General features: G+C 36.6%; 1 protein-coding gene across 2 annotated transcripts in view; it reads left to right on the top strand.

The window, feature by feature from the left end:
- Window positions 1-17,439, top strand: part of LOC128234444 (vitamin D3 receptor-like) — a 90,597-nt gene that overhangs the window by 12,641 nt on the left and 60,517 nt on the right. The window contains exon 1 of one of the 2 annotated variants that reach the window (XM_052948689.1): window positions 6,718-7,146. The exons of the other annotated variant lie outside the window; for it this stretch is intronic. Coding sequence (XP_052804649.1) covers window positions 7,090-7,146 — 57 coding nt within the window. The 5' untranslated portion in view covers window positions 6,718-7,089. Of the gene's footprint in view, window positions 1-6,717; window positions 7,147-17,439 lie in introns of those variants that run through there. 2 annotated transcript variants of the gene reach the window in all.

The following is a 17,439-nucleotide window of genomic DNA, read 5'->3' as shown; positions in this document are numbered from 1 at the left end:
TCATTTTGCAATGGATGTGCAATTATGAAGTATGTGTTGTGTTGTTGTTGTTTTTTGAGTTATTAAAGGCAGAAAAATGTTATGAAAATTTACTAACTGTAGCAAAAAAACATTACTATAGCATCACACGTACTGATTCCAGGCTTAACCATCTAAATTAGGGATGGAAACCGGATACCAAATCGGTATCCGGATATTCGTATCAAGTATTCAAATACTATCCGGATACTCGTATCGAATTGTTTTAATAATAAGTAAATTTCCTATTACATGTCACCCACCTTCTGTTATTTGACATAATTGTCCACTTAATTTATAATTCGTCATATGGCAATTTCACTTTTTCATTCATTCTTTCTCAGTCTTAATAATTTATAATGTTATAATCAAAGCTAAACAACTCATTTCATGTCATAAAACTCATGATGAATACCACATAAACACCTCGCGAATTTGATAGTCACTTCGGCCGAGGTGGTTGCTTGGTTACTGCCACATGCTTTCGAGTTTGTTATTTATCAGCAGGTTTCATGTTGAATGACGCTTTGATTATTTGATAGTCGATTGTAATTTTATTTCATTACATTGTTTGATTTAATGCAATACCTACAATTTCTGCGGTGTTTTGTAATGAAGGATATAATTGCGGAAAAGATAAGAAGACAAAAAGACGATCTGATTTTTCTTTATTTACATGCGTGTACTTTTTTTATTTATCAATAAACTAAACATGTTTATATATCGTATGAAAAATAAATTACAAGATGCAAAATGATGGAAATTTGATTGAAAAGTGAAAAGATAAACAAACTTGTATTTATTGTTCAGATAGCAATTATTTCTTCATGCATATTCATCAAAAATACGATTGGTCATTAATAGCTTTGATTGCACGACCCTTATCTTGTGATTGGACGATCAATTCCTACAGATTAATGATCAATCCGTTTAATATCAACTAGTGCCAATTAGTGTCAATTAAGCACATCTGAGATCATAAAACAACACTTGTCATTGCAAACAAGGTCATAGAACTTTACAGGGTGCTGCACAAGGACACAATATCACGCCTTGTGCAAACACCCAATAAGCAGACGATTTGTGACACATACACGCTTTGCGACAGACACTGTTAATCACCTGAAATACTTCATCTGAAATTTTTTATAACAATTGCTATGTCTCTGCTAAGCTATTTCATTGAAATTTTAATTCTTAACGAATATTCGAATACCCATTTTGGTATCCGAATACTTGCGTGATATCCGGATATCCGGATACTCGGATATTCGCTTCCATCCCTAATCTAAATGATCATGATGATACTATGTGTAAACAATGTATTCCTTACTGATATTATGAACTTTCGATTATTGTCCGATAGTAAATCGAAATGCTGGGTCCGATTCGATTCGATTATTGATAGCAAATGGTGTCCAATTTTCAAACACTGTAATTAACCAACAAGCCGAGGAAAATGGAACAGATGAATCTCTATCGTGTTTTTAAATCACTTCATCGTTTTTTTGGTAGTTATACAAATCTTTCCTGAAAATGAATTTCAGCAGTTAATTTTTAACCATGTTTTCACATAGTGAAACCTGGTTATTATGTCTCCCCCTCTCTGGGGGAGACATATTGTTTTTGCCCTGTCCGTCAGTCCGGTAGTCCGTCAGTCCGTCAGTCCGTCCATACGTCACACTTCGTTTCCGATCGATAACTGGAAAACCGCATGACCTAGGATCACCAAACTTGGTAGGGAGGTTGGTCGTGAGGTGTAGAGGATCCCTATTGTTTTTGGGGTCACTAGGTCAAAGGTCAAGGTCGCGGCGACCCCCAATATAAAAACATTTCTGCTCAAAATCTTGAAAACGGTTTGACCTAGGTTCACCAAACTTGGTAGGGAGGTTGGTCATGAGGTGTAGAAGATCCCTATTGTTTTTGGGGTCACTAGGTCAAAGGTCAAGGTCGCGGCGACCCCCAATGTAAAAAACATTTCCGCTCAATATCTTGAGAATGGTTTGACCTAGGTTCACCAAACTTGGTAGGGAGGTTGATCATGAGGTTTAGAAAACTCCTATATTTTGGGGGGTCACAAGGTCAAAGGTCAACGTCGCTGTGACCTCTAATTTAAAAAAATATTTCCGTGCAATATCAGGAGAATGCTTTGATCTAGGTTCACCAAACTTTGAAGTGAGGTTGGTCATGATGTCTAGATGATCCCAATTGTTTTGGGGGTAACAAGGTCAATAGTCAAGGTCGTGGTGACCTTCCATGTAAAAATCATTTGCATGTAATATCTTTCACATATGTTTACCAAAAATTGTAGAGATGTTACTCGGGTGTACAAGACCCGCATTGTTTTTGAGGTCACTATGTCAGAGGTGAAGGTCACAGACACCTGAACATAAGAAAAGGTTTCCGATCAATAAGTGGAGTTCCTATTGCCTTTGAGTCTTGAACTTTTGCATGCTGCTGGTAGGTCTTCTTGGGCAGATGATCCGTATTGATTTTGGGGTCACTGGGTCCAAAAAGAGAGTGATGATGAAAAACGGTTTCCAATCAATAACTTAAGTTCTGCTTTACCTGGAGTCTCCAAACTTTGCATGCTTGTAAGGGTCATGCAGTAGTTGGGGTCACTGGGTCAAAGGTCAAGTCCACAAGGGCTTGAAGATGAAAACCGTTTCCGATCAATAACTGGCGTCTCATTTCAACTTTCGTGCATTTTGTTTATTTTGTTTTTTGTCCATAAAAGACCTGCCGTTTTTTCCCTGAGAAACAGCAGCACTTGAAGGCCTTTGCATTTTTATGGTAAGTGTCTGTTTACTAAGCCTTCGGGGGAGACATGCGCTTTTCTCAAAAGCCCATTCTAGTTAGAATTGCGAATGTCGGTTGTCGGGCGGGCAGGCAACGGCGGGTGGCCGGGCGGTGTCAAACTCACCTATGAAACTGAATAACTTTAGTAAAGGTTGACATATCTTGACCAAACTTGGTCTATAGAAAGAGTTTATGGGTACCTTTCATAGGATTGGGTTTGGGGTCCCTAGGGTCAAGGTCAAGGTCACTGTTACTGAAAATAGAAAAACGGTTGAAACTGAATAACTTTAGTTATGGATGACATATCTTGACTAAAATTGGTCTATAGAAAGAGTTTATGGAGACCTTTCATGGGAATGTGATTGGGGTCCCTAGGTTCAAGGTCAAGGTCACTGTTACTAAAAATAGAAAAATGGTTGAAACTGAATAACTTTAGTAAGGGATGACATATCTTGATTAAACTTGGTCAATAGGAAGAGTTTATGGAGACCATACATGGGATTGCGTTTTGGGTCCCTAGGGTCAAGGTCAAGGTCACTGTCACTAAAAATAGAAAAACGGTTGAAACTGAATAACTTTAGTTAGGGTTGACATATCTTGACCAAACTAGGTCAATAGGAAGAGTTTATGGAGACCTTTCATGGGATTGCGTTTGGGGTCCCTAGGTTCAAGGTCAAGGTGACTGTTACTAAAAATAGAAAAACAGTTGATACTGAATAACTTTAGTAAGAGTTGACTTATCTTGACCAAACTTGGTCCATAGAAAGAGTTTATGGGTACCTTTCATGGGAATGCGATTGGGGTCCCTAGGTTCAAGGTCAAGGTCACTGTTACTAAAAATAGAAAAATGGTTGAAACTGAATAACTTAAGTTAGGGTTGACTTATCCTGACACAACTTGGTATAAAGGAAGAGTTTATGGATACCTTTCAATGGATTGCATTTGGGATCCCTAGGGTCAAGGTCACTGTTACTAAAAATAGAAAAATAGACACAGACTGAAGTTTTTCTGTCAATCATTAAAAACCTGGTTTCGTCGCATTGTGGCGTTTCTTGTTGTATTTTTTTTTTAAATGTGTATTATATTACCCTATTTTTCCAATGAACACTGTCAGTTATATACTGAGCTATAAATAGCAATTTTGGAAATCCAGATCATTCACATTTTTATATAATAAACAACAGCTTTGAGTCAGGTATTGCCTAAGATCTTGCACTAATTAGTCGTAATGTAATTGTACCAGGTATATCAGATACGTATGTAACTTATTTTTTTTATATAATTATATTTTATTAGGAGCTTTCCCCATTATAAATCATATGCAGTCCTAGATTTGTTCATTTTTTTCAAACTTTGGACCAAACAGTTAAGTCAGTGAAAAATTTATAAATTGTAATACACAAACATTGTTTGTCATTCACACATCATCAGATAGATAGGGGACATCATTGAGGGCGATTCTGGTGATAACTTTGTTCAGTTTTATAACATCTAAGAGAAGTCCTAAGTCTGCCATCTTTTTCTCAAGTAAACAATTATCACACTTGTGCTACAAGAACCATTATCATTAAAGGTGAAACCTATAAAATTCTCACTAAAATTAACTGTTGTGCCCTAAATATAGGATATCCACAGCGACATGCTAGTTAAACTGCAGGGATTGAATCAACATAATGGATATAGCTGAATGCACCGCTTACATCATTTCAAGAAAATATTTTGAAAAATTTGTTGCAAACTGCTAATTGCCAGCAGAAAAATTGAGTCAACTACAGTCTACACTTAAAGTGTGTGACCAACTTTTCATGACCAATTAAAGCAATGTTTTTTTTTGTCCGTCCAATTTCTGCGGGGTTTGAGGTGGCCAAAGAATTACAATACTGGCATTCCTTGTAGAATGCAGTAGAAACTTAACATAATATCATATAGAATTAATTTTGTACAAATAACAATGTAAATTGGCTACGCCCTAAAGCATGGCTTACCATGTGCAACATCGCAAAAAAATATTGACAGTATTTACGACGCATGTGACAAATTAGCAGGCAATGTTTCAGGCAAACAGTAATTTCACATAGCGGGCAATGTTTCAGGCAAACAGTAATGTCACATAGCAGGCAATGTTCAGGCAAACAGTAATGTCACATAGCAGGCAATGTTTCAGGCAAACAGTAATGTCACATAGCAGGCAATGTTTCAGGCAAACAGTAACATATGTCACATAGCAGGCAATGTTTCAGGCAAACAGAAATGTCACATAGCAGGCAACGTTTCAGGCAAACAGAAATGTCACATAGCAGGCAATGTTTCAGGCAAACAGTAATGTCACATAGCAGGCAATGTTTTAGGAAAACAGTTATGTCACAATTAGCAGGCAATGTTTCAGGCAAACAGTAATGTCACATAGCAGGCAATGTTTCAGGCAAACAGTAATGTCACATAGCAGGCAATGTTTCAGGAAAACAGTAATGTCACATAGCAGGCAATGTTTCAGGCAAACAGTTATGTCACATAGCAGGCAATGTTTCAGGCAAACAGTAACATGTCACATAGCAGGCAATGTTTCAGGCAAACAGAAATGTCACATAGCAGGCAATGTTTCAGGCAAACAGTAATGTCACATAGCAGGCAATGTTTCGGGAAAACAGTTATGTCACAATTAGCGAATGTGACAAAGGAGTCAAGAAAACAACAGTTTAATGTTACAAAAACATAAAGGTGAATTAAGCAGGCAAATTTGACATAGGAGTCAAAGAAAAAAAAATAATGTTACGAAAACATAATAGTGAAATTAAGTTCTAGTAATTAAGCATAATTGTTAATTCTACAAAACCAACAGTTTGAAATGCCATGTTTCTGCCAAGGCTACAAATCCTATATTGTACCAGTCTATACATATTGTACACTGATTATTGACCCTAGCTGTTACTGCAATAGCCTGAATCTGCCATGATCTCATGTCAGTGGGCAGCAACATTGTTAGTTCTCCATATACCAACATTTTAAAATCACATGTATCTGCCAAGGCTCCATATTCTATGTACCAGTCTAAATATTGAACACCCAGGTTATTGACCCTGTGAGTCAATCTGCCATGAATTCATATAATCAGTGGGCCATAACATTTTGACCTCAACATTTGAAATCGCAGGCTACAAATCTATGTACTAGTCTACATATGTTCACAGGTCATTGACCCTGTAAGCTAATCTGCCTTAAAGTCCAACATCTGAGTGGGCCATAAGGTTTTGACCTCATTTTGGGTAAAAGGATACATTACATCAAAGAGTCAAGAAAATGTATCCTGTAATTTAATATGTAGAATGTATGGCCTTGCAAACAAATTGTATACCAGTATTTATGTGTTCTATACACTCAGTCATTATTATTGTCGATTGGTGTAAGTTGTGATTACATTCCTGTTGTATTTCTATGCTGTACAGTACCACAGTACTAAGTTGCAAGGAGGCTAATGTGATCTATATTTACCTATTAACTACTGTACTGAAAGGTTGAATGAAGATGTTAAAATGTATTGTAAAATGTTATTAGGTGAACGCACTTCATTTGACTGTGTAACATGACATGGATGTATATCTTGTGAATGTTTCTAGGTGAATGGGCATAGTTATGTTGATGTCATCGGGAACAGATTCTTCGCTTAATTTCTTTCTGACTTGTGATGGAAATTAGCTGGTGAAAGTATTTGGCAAACTTCAGTGGATGATCTGTATAGATGTATGTATTAAAAAGGATTTACATGTCCTTAAACCACCATGAGTTCATCTGTTGTGGGCGGAATATATAATAGATAATTTTAGTGATAAATAAATCATTCAATGATATTAATATTCTTGTGTCTTGGATAATGAATGGAGGTCATTCTGGCTGATTCTTAAAGAAAGTGGATTCTATATAAGAAGTCTGTAAGATGTCACAGCACAGATATTGATTACCTCAGACCCTCCTTCTGCAGAAGTTACACAATATTTCGCACTGGGTGGCATCGGCTATAAAACTCTCTTTAAATCTCTTTAAAATCGGTTACTGCATTTTCGTTTACAAACACCAGCATAATTAGAGATAAGATTTGATAAAAGTGACATTACACAAGGTGACATATTGTCTTGAATATTCTGCAGCGTGTTTGTCATTGCATTTAAAATAATTGAGAACATTTATTTGCACTAACAATGAAAGGGGCTGGACCCAGTTATCTCTGTGAAATGTGGGAATTGTGAATCTTTCTCGACAAAGTCGAAGAAGCGAAATATGGACAAAATGGACTTTTACCGACAAACTTTTCAAGACCCCTTCCCTTCATTAATGGTGAGCTTTTATATTTATACAGCAACCATTTTTTTAATCCTGATAATTTTAATGTTAAATGTGCAACTGTCATATTAAAGAGAGTGTAAGCTTAGTCAGAAGTTGAAAGCCTTTGTAAAGAAAATGTTTCTTTTTATCCATATTTTTTTTATTATCTCTGCTTCAAATTTGATGCGTGGATTAAAGTAAAACAGTGAAAGACAGCACTTTTCAGACTGACTAATATTGTCATTATTATAGCCTTTCATCGATAATTAAGCCAATATCGTAGGCTTTCAATTGTGTTGAGTCCTTTGATTATTCTGATTATTTTAATTACAGACTTTATGTACAGCTTGTATACATTGTACAGGGACCCAGGTTTAAGTAACAGCCAAATATGTGTCATTACTTTAGTGTTGACTAGAAAAGAAAAATAGGCAAAAACAAACTGATATTCAGAAAGTCATTATTTTTCCCAGTTAAAATTAACTGTCAATTTTTTTTAATTACCTTTCAAATCCACTTGCATCAATTTTTAATTGCATTTTGCAAATGTGGGAGTTTTAACTTTAAGCCCAGGCCTTTTCCCTGCCTCTGGGTTTGATTTCAACAAATAATCCGGCCTTGAATGCAAAAACCTTGACAGATCAATATAAAGAGAATGCTTGGACCTAGCTAGGTCTTCAAACTTGGTGGGATGGTTAATTGTGATGACCTTTTGGTCCTGTGCTGATTTTTATATCAACAGTCGTAGTCCTCTTACAAAACACTTCATAAAAAAAAAGTAATATTTAAAAAAAAATACAATGACAACTAACAAATAATGTTTTGCTTGAATGTAATTAAGAAGAAATTGTTGTTTTATTATAAAAGTATTCAGTTCCCACTTCAATTGACCTTAAAGCATCTTTATATTGCCCCAAATGGTGTCTATTTTCTGTAAACAAATTGTTGATGTGATATCAGGGATGGCAACGGGTAGTAAAATCAGTACTCCAGTACTCAGATACTCTTCCTTTTGAGTACTCGATCACTAGCAGATTTAGACGGAGCCCACCGAAAGTGCTCCCCCCTCTAAAATTGTTAAAGTTTCCTTTTTTACATCAATATCGGAGGAACATAATGTACTTTAATGCAATATTTCAGACTAAAAACAATTTTTCCTTATGGATGACTTCAATCCCTAATTAACCCATTTAAACCATGTATTATTTAGGAATCGAGCGCACATTCTTTGTTGCACTTCCAATGTGCCCCCTCTAACACAAAATCCTGAATCCATCCCTGTTGAGTACTCAGAAAAATTTGAATAGGTTTTTGGAAGAGAAATGTTCATGTACCCTAGAGCTATGTTAAACCACCTTAAATCAAACAGTGTCAACTTTTGTACTTTAATCAGAAAGTACAATAAATTAGGAAACAAAATGTTACTTCAATTATTTAATTTGGGGTTTGTCCTTTTTATTTGACCTTTAATTATATATTATATATAAACTTATAACACTACAAACATAGCGCATAAAAAAAGAAAATATACATGTCAAAACATAAACATAGCGCATGAAAAATGATAAATAATATACATGTCAAAACATTATCACTTTATGAAATCTGCATAAAATTAAGAGCAATTCTCAATGATAATGAATTGAGAAAAACTCCTGTTGTTTCAGATTCATGTGACAGATGGTTGAGCACGTACCATGTAGTGCCACCATTATATGTTAATACACCAACATCTTGCTGTCTGCTGCCTGTTTGAAAAAAAAATTCCTCTTCACTATGAAATACTATTGGGTGAAATTTCTTCATACAGTAATATTTATGTTTACCCCATTAATATGGATTAATTTCATTTAAAGACATTTGTATCCAACAAGCAATAGTGATGGTCATTGCAAAAATACGCCCATTATATATAATCAATCAATGTTCATAAGTTGCAAGTCGACGTGTATAATAAATATTTGGTTAAAAGTCTCTAATTGGTTAACAGCAGGACTATGCAGGACTTTAATTTCTGTCAAAGCTTAATGCTTATTGACATCAGTGCGACTAATGTAAATTGGGGTCCTTTAAGTTGACAGTTCGTATAATCTCACAACAACTGTCATTAAATTTGATTGAGTCAATATTTTTTATTTTATTTTTATACCTAGAGGATTTAAGGGTCCGTATATTGTGTCTTGTTGGCAATGCGACAGTACTGTGTCTTTATATTGTGTGTTTGTTGTGACATTTAAATAACTGTTTTTTGTTTTTATCCGAGTATGCAGGCAGTAAATTAGTATTCGAGTACTTGGACGATCGATCGGGTACTCATGCACTCGGGTACTCCTTGCTATCCGGATGTGTATAAATAAGTTACAGGTTTAGTAGGTGACCTGATATGGAATAAACAGGATGCAGGAAACCATATTTGGAACTGGAAATGAAATATTACCATACCTATTTTTATATATAGATATATTATCCTCAAACTTGGAAGGGATTTTGGTTACATTTTGGTCAAAATTACCCTACAGATTTTTATTTACCTTGGAACTAGATTACAATTTCTTGGTTTTATTTAATTCCGTAAAATATTGAATGCAGTCTCATCGGAATTTCCTCTTGCAATAGTTAATTAAGATGAATACAAATATTAATTTTATTTAAGCAGTCTCCTTGGAATTAGATGTCAAAATCAAGAGTGTACTGAGTTACTTACAAATATTGAATGTCTACTGTCTCAGTGGAAATAGCTTACAATTGCAAGGGTCATGTGAGAGCATGTAGAAATAATATTGACAGTCCAATTGTCACACCATCATTGCGATGTGACGCTCTTCACAATGAAAACAATGAAAACAAAGACCATCACCAAGAAGTTCTTCAGAAAGGTTTTGTTGAAGTTGCTACAGGGCTTCAGTGCGATCTCAAAGTACAATCAGTCGCAACCAGTCTTTCGAACATGTTTATATAAGACTCCTACGCCCAATACAAAGTTTCATTGGTCTCCTGCTGTGAGGTCTCCAAGACTACAGTGTTGACTATTTTGCAACCTTGTACCTATCTGTGATTGCTCTGACAGGGAGAGGTAACCGACCTGAGTGCTTCATTGGTGAATAATTGCCAATCTGTTGCAAAGTGGTTTACAAGTGTGCCTGGTTCAAATTGCCATTAGCTGATTGCAATATGTCACTGACTGTAAAACACATGTCTGCACATTACAGCATCAGTTTTTCAAAAGCATATACAGATATAACATAGAGGATTTTTTTATTGTATAACTTATGCACCAGTCAATTGTAACCACGCCCCCCCCTCCCCCCCCCCCCAGGTCTTGGGAATAGCGGGGACTTTGACTTTCGGTCCAGCCAAGCCCGGGTAAAATACCCGACCTGTGGGGACAAACTGATAGTAAAATCCCCAACAAATGCCCTGGCACTTCGGGAAAACACATCCCATTTCCCCGGCTATCCCCAGTATACCCCAGCGGGGGGGGGGGGAGCATGGTTACAATTGACTGGTGCATTATTTCCGCTCACCATTATGGAGCCTTAAGCAAGAAAAAAGGTAACTGCGCAAGAAATGTCTCTGTTCTGCTGTTTAACATCTCGACTTGCTCCTAATAGGCCTCAGTCAGCTATAAAAGACAAAACAACCCTTTTAGTTAATTTGGCACTTTTATTCGCCCAACACAGTGAAAGTCCCACAATTATCTCCACCAGTGAAGAGTTTTTCCTCACTCAAACTTGGATAAGAGAACAAGAAAAAGGTGACCCCCCATACATCCGTCACACACTCTCCTCAATTAACAAATGTTGTCTTTACATAATTGACAATCATTTGAACATGAGCATTATAGTAATATCCCTTTGACCATTCTTTTGTTCAGGTGCATGTGCATTGGAACTACTGGTAAACATACCATTTGAATGCCAAGCAATCCATCAGGAGCAGTCTAGTGAGTATAATTGGCTGATTTCAAACCTATGTGCACTCTGGCAACTGAAACAGTTCCTACACAACTATATTATAATATATATACTTACTTAATAGAAGAGATTCAGTCTGAATGACAAGTTGCAAAATCTATGGCTGAAATATAATCAGCGATCATACCCACTTCCAAATTCTCATTTAGGTAATGCTACTTCAATGGTTGTTTATGTTATTATTTTGTAACACATTTTATTGAATGTAAGGCCAGAGTTTTTATATCTTTAGATTTACGGGAGCGCCGTACCTAAATATTGCAAAACCCAAATAAAAATAAAATTCATTTCCGTAGTTTTATTTTTATTTTTTCCGACGAACGTTGCTCCAATGTTAAGAACAAAATAAAATTAGTGTTCTATAACCCATATCTCAGAACCAACTGATGTATCAATTGTCATTCATTATCGGTCTTTTTACTGCACAAACCACGTAAACCAGTCGGAAATACGCGGGGAAACAGAACAGGTACCCGTTACCATAACAACGTCCTGTCAAAAGTGAAAGTACTTTTTGTCATACCCCTTATTTCTCGCAATTTCTGCAGCTATATAGAAATGTTTTACTACAAAAAACGTTCCGATGTTTATGTTTCATTATTTAAATCAAACCGTGGTGAACTTAGAGCGTGTTTATTGTGATTTTTTTGTAGATTCAGTATGTTGTTCGCGTTTCGTGGAATGATTGCGAAACTTCCGGTCAAAATAAGGAGACAGAAATTCGTGGGTTGTATTGTCTATTAAAAGTCGTTGGCGCACGTCGTATATTAACAAGGATGAATTGGATTACAGCGCAAAAATGTATAGCTTCTGACAAACACAAACTGCAAAATGATATCGTGTTCATCATAGTCAAAATTGATATTTTTTTCTGAATTTGACTCTGGGGAGCATTGAACACACTGCTTCACGATCACATATTTGAAGAGAAAAACACAAGGTATCGTGATATTCGTAGTTGTTAATTAGTTTAATAATGATTTAGAATTTAAATCGTTATAGAATTAATACTGAAAATGATGTAATAATAACATGGTGTGTGTTTCCGATAAAACAGAAAAAATCTGAACATAAGATATCTGGCAGTCAGTGCAAGAAGTCAAACTTATCTATTGCTTATTGCCAACGGGCATAGCTGGAATTAGAAGGATATTTTTCAGGACTGATTCTAAAATCTGTTCTTAGACCTGGTTTTTTGAAACATATAACGCTTGTAAAATTTATCTTAATGCTCCCGAATTTTCTTTGGTGAAGTACATAAATGTAGATTTTGACTGTGTATCCGTAAGCCCTGTCCAACTTTGAAGTGAAGAGGAATTTCCATCAGGGCTTCTACTTTTTTTGGTTATATTTTCTATATAAAAACCACATCACGGTAAATTGTCACGGTGCTATTTCGTTAAAGACAGAAAAACACATTTGACCTCCTTATTATACCGTGTCTGAAACTGTGTTCAATGTTTGATTACTTCACAATAGAAAGGATATGCTTATATTGTGGGCAAAAGGTTAGAATTTGCCATTTAAATTTCTTTATTACACTGACATGTTTCATAAAATCCATGGGTTGATAATATATGCACCTCATATGCATAGATGCATTCGAACAAATATATGCAATTAATTTCAATGAGCGCTTGAACTCACAGTGTTGAGGTCAATATTTTCAGTCATTAAAAGGATCTTTTAATTATGCTTTTGAAACTTTATGGTGATCTATCACCCTTTTTTCAGCCTATGAAATAGCTGACACAAGTAAGGTGTGTTTTGTCTTCATGATATAAGAAGATTTAAAAAATAAAAAAAAATCGGAGAAAAATCCGTTTTATTTTTATTTATTTCTCCTTTGGGACATTTTATGCATTTTATTTTTATTTCCTCCTCCTTACCCAACTTTTTGAAAAATCTCCCGTAAATCTAAAGATAAAAAAACTCTGGCCTAAATACCTTTGGAATTGGGTCAGGATTTAACAAGTATTGTTTATATGTAGAATATTGAATATTAAAATCCCTTTGCAAGTGATGTATAGTTCCATACAGGTATTGAACTTTCTCCCTTTTGAATTCAAAAAATATTGATTTAGGGTTGATTTATTTATGTTGAAACCAATGGATTAAGATCTTTTTTTGTCTAAATACTGACTTATTAGGACTAATTAGCTAGAAATTCCCTCAGGATTAGAGTGCAAATCCAAAAGTATTGAATATTTATGGTTATTTTTTTTGAATTCCCGTGGAATTTTAATCACAATTTCTAGTGTTTTTAGTTGTTGCTATATTCCGTTTAGTTCCCATTGGGATTTGTAACATTACAATTTCAAGACATGATGCATTAATATTGAAAAAAAGATTCCAAAGAATTAGATGACAATTACTTTGGTAGAATCATAAGAGCATACAAATATTGACAGTACTAATAATATACTACCTCAGAAATAGATCATTGAAACTTCAATGGTTGTTCATAGGAGATTTCTTTATTATAGCTGCCACATTGTCTGTCTTTCCGTATCGGAAATGGGTTCTTGTTGGGCCATATCTCTGAAAATAATGAAGAGGTTGAAATGAAACTTGAAATATAGATAGATGGCAATGAGAGGAAGTGCAGTGCACAAGAACCATAATCGTGCCCTCTGTAATTTTGAGTTATCTCCCTCTTACTTGATATTTTTCGAAATTGTGCTCCTGTTTGATTTCTCAAGGTTTGTTTGTTTTTATAAAACACAAAGTAAAGGTTTTATTTAAAAGTGCAAGAAGTTCCATTTGAATGATAGAATATTTTCATGGGTAACATAACGTTTAAGCTAAAAACATTACTGACTATTACAATTCTATTAATATAGATTCAATTTTCAGAATAACATTCATTGTTAAAGATTTGTATTTTTTCCGTGTCTGTTTTTTTTTTTTTTAAAGCGAGGTGTCTGCCTTAATATTAAGCCTTGGATTACTCAAGATAATGCCCACATACATGCTAGTTCGAATAAGTTGTGCCTTAAATAATCGTCGAGTTTTAAAATGCCCCTTCTTCAACTAAAAAAATCAGATGAGCACTCTAGTGTTGGCACTTACAGCTGCTATCTTGTCTTTTGTCTTCATTACTTGGTTTGAAAGAATTCTGATAAACAAGCATGACACGTTGATGGATATAGCAATTCACACATTGGCATCTTACAGTAGTCCTTTATTCCTCAAAAACACTAGTGCAGAAAGGGCTTGGGTGACATCATAAAGTGTGGATATATATATTGGAAAATTCTCTAAGAGATACATAACTCCCCCCCCCCCCACACACACACACTACCTGATATAACACTTATCCTATTAATACTCTCAGTAATCTTCTCCTGCATTACTTGGCTATGAATAATAAAGTAACAAAATAACAATTATGCTGGTCTGGCTTATTGGTGGCATGAAAGCTTTGAAAGTTCATGACCAGTATAGTGTTTATTAAGATAGTAATATACTCCAGGTATAAACATGCAGTCATTAGCTTCCATACAGTCATGGATTCATTAACAATCAATTTACTAAGCTCTCATTTGTGTCATTGAATTAATTGAATTTATAAGACTGATGTAACAAAGGTGGTGGATATAATTGAAAGAATGAGGAAATATTGATGATATATGCATTATATCATGGTGTTTGATGGTTAAGACATTCATTAGCAAGAGGAAGTGTTTCACCCTGTTGGAGATGACAATATCATGGAATATGGAAATATCAGTAATTGGGAAGATTATCTAGTAAGTGTTGGGGTGTATGGTTGGATTGTTGACATGTCAGTGACTGGGACAAGTATCTTGTAAGTGTTGGGGTGTATGGTTGGGTTGTTGACATGTCAGTGATTGGGAAGATTATCTAGTAAGTGTTGGGGTGTATGGTTGGGTTGTTGACATGTCAGTAATTGGGAAGATTATCTAGTAAGTGTTGGGGTTTATGGTTAGGTTGTGGACATGTCAGTGATTGGGACAAGTATCTAGTAAGTGTTGGGGTGTATGGTTGGGTTGTGGACATGTCAGTGATTGGGACAAGTATCTAGTAAGTGTTGGGGTGTATGGTTGGGTTGTGGACATGTCAGTGATTGGGACAAGTATCTAGTAAGTGTTGGGGTGTATGGTTGGGTTGTGGACATGTCAGTGACTGAGAGGAGGAATATCTAGTAAGTGTTGGGGTGTATGGTTGGGTTGTGGACATGTCAGTGATTGGGAAGATTATCTAGTAAGTGTTGGGGTGTATGGTTGGGTTGTGGACATGTCAGTGATTGGGAAGATTATCTAGTAAGTGTTGGGGTGTATGGTTGGGTTGTGGACATGTCAGTGATTGGGACAGGTATCTAGTAAGTGTTGGGGTGTATGGTTGGGTTGTGGACATGTCAGTGATTGGGACAAGTATCTAGTAAGTGTTGGGGTGTATGGTTGGGTTGTGGACATGTCAGTGACTGGGAGGAGGAATATCAAGTAAGTGTTGGGGTGTATGGTTGGGTTGTGGACATGTCAGTGTTTGGGAAGATTATCTAGCAAGTGTTCAGGTGTATGGTTGGGTTGTGGACATGTCAGTGATTGGGACAAGTATCTAGTAAGTGTTGGTGTGTATGGTTGGGTTGTTGACATGTCAGTGACTGGGAGGAGGAGTATCTAGTAAGTGTTGGGGTGTATGGTTGGGTTGTTGACATGTCAGTGACTGGGAGGAGGAGTATCTAGTAAGTGTTGGGGTGTATGGTTGGGTTGTTGACATGTCAGTGACTGGGACAAGTATCTTGTAAGTGTTGGGGTGTATGGTGGGGTTGTTGACATGTCAGTGACTGGGAGGAGTATCTAGTAACTGCTGGGGTGTATGGTTGGGTTGTTGATATGTCAGTGATTGGGACAAGTATCTAGTACTTGCTGGGATGTATGGTTGGGTTGTTGACATGTCAGTGATTGGGACAAGTATCTAGTAAGTGTTGGGGTGTATGGTTGGGTTGTTAATATGTCAGTGATTGGGACAAGTATCTAGTAATTGCTGGGATGTATGGTTGGGTTGTTGACATGTCAGTGATTGGGACAAGTATCTAGTAATTGCTGGGATGTATGGTTGGGTTGTTGACATGTCAGTGATTGGGACAAGTATCTAGTAATTGCTGGGATGTATGGTTGGGTTGTTGACATGTCAGTGATTGGGAAAAGTATCTTGTAAGTGTTGAGGTGTATGGTTAGGTTATGGACATGTCAGTGACTGGGAAGATTATCTTGTAAGTGTTTGGGTGAATATGGTTGGGTTGTAGACATGTCAGTGATTGGGAAGAGTATCTTGTTAGTGTTAGGATGTGTGGTTGGGTTGTGAAAATGTCGGTGATTGGGAAGAGTATCTTGTAAGTGTTGAGGTGTATGGTTGGGTTGTGGACATGTCAGTATGGGAAGATTATCTTGTAAGGGTTGGGGTGTATGGTTGGGATGGTGGACATGTCAGTGACTGAGAGGATTATCTTGTAGGTGGTGATGTGTATGGTTGGGTTGTGGACATGTCAGGGATTGGGAAGAGTATCTTGTAAGTGTTGAGGTGTATGGTTGGGATGGTGGACGTGTCAGTGACTGAGAGGATTATCTTGTAGGTGGTGATGTGTATGGTTGGGTTGTGGACATGTCGGTGACTGGGAAGAGTATCTTGTAAGTGTTGGGGTGTATGGTTGGGATGGTGGATGTGTCAGTGACTGAGAGGATTATCTTGTAGGTTGTGATGTGTATGGTTGGGTTGTGGACATGTCAGTGACTGGGAAGAGTATCTTGTAAGTGTTGGGGTGTATGGTTGGGATGGTGGATGTGTCAGTGACTGGGAAGAGTATCTTGTAAGTGTTGAGGAGTATGGTTGGGTTGTTGACATGTCAGTATGGGAAGATTATCTTGTAAGGGTTGGGGTGTATGGTTGGGATGGTGGACATGTCAGTGACTGAGAGGATTATCTTGTAGGTGGTGATGTGTATGGTTGGGTGTGGACATGTCAGTGATTGGGAAGAGTATCTTGTAAGTGTTGAGGTGTATGGTTGGGATGGTGGACATATCAGTGATTTTGAAGAATATCTAGTAAGTGTTGAGGTGTATGGTTGGGTTTTTGACATGTCAGTGACTGGGAAGATTATCTTGTGAATGTTGAGGTGTATGGTTGGGTTGTGGACATGTCAGTGATTGGGAAGAGTATCTTGTAAGTTTTGGGGTGTATGGTTTGGTTGTTGGCATGTCAGTGACTGGGAGGAGGAGTATCTAGTAAGTGTTGGAGTGTATGGTTGGGTTGTGGACATGTCAGTGACTGGGAAGAGTATCTTGTAAGTGTTACAGGATGTATGGCT

Source organism: Mya arenaria, chromosome 5, assembly GCF_026914265.1.
Source record: "Mya arenaria isolate MELC-2E11 chromosome 5, ASM2691426v1".
In the NCBI taxonomy this organism is placed as follows: Eukaryota; Metazoa; Mollusca; class Bivalvia; order Myida; family Myidae; genus Mya; species Mya arenaria.
Note: the sequence above shows the minus strand (reverse complement) of the source record. Positions and strands in the feature narration are given on the sequence as shown.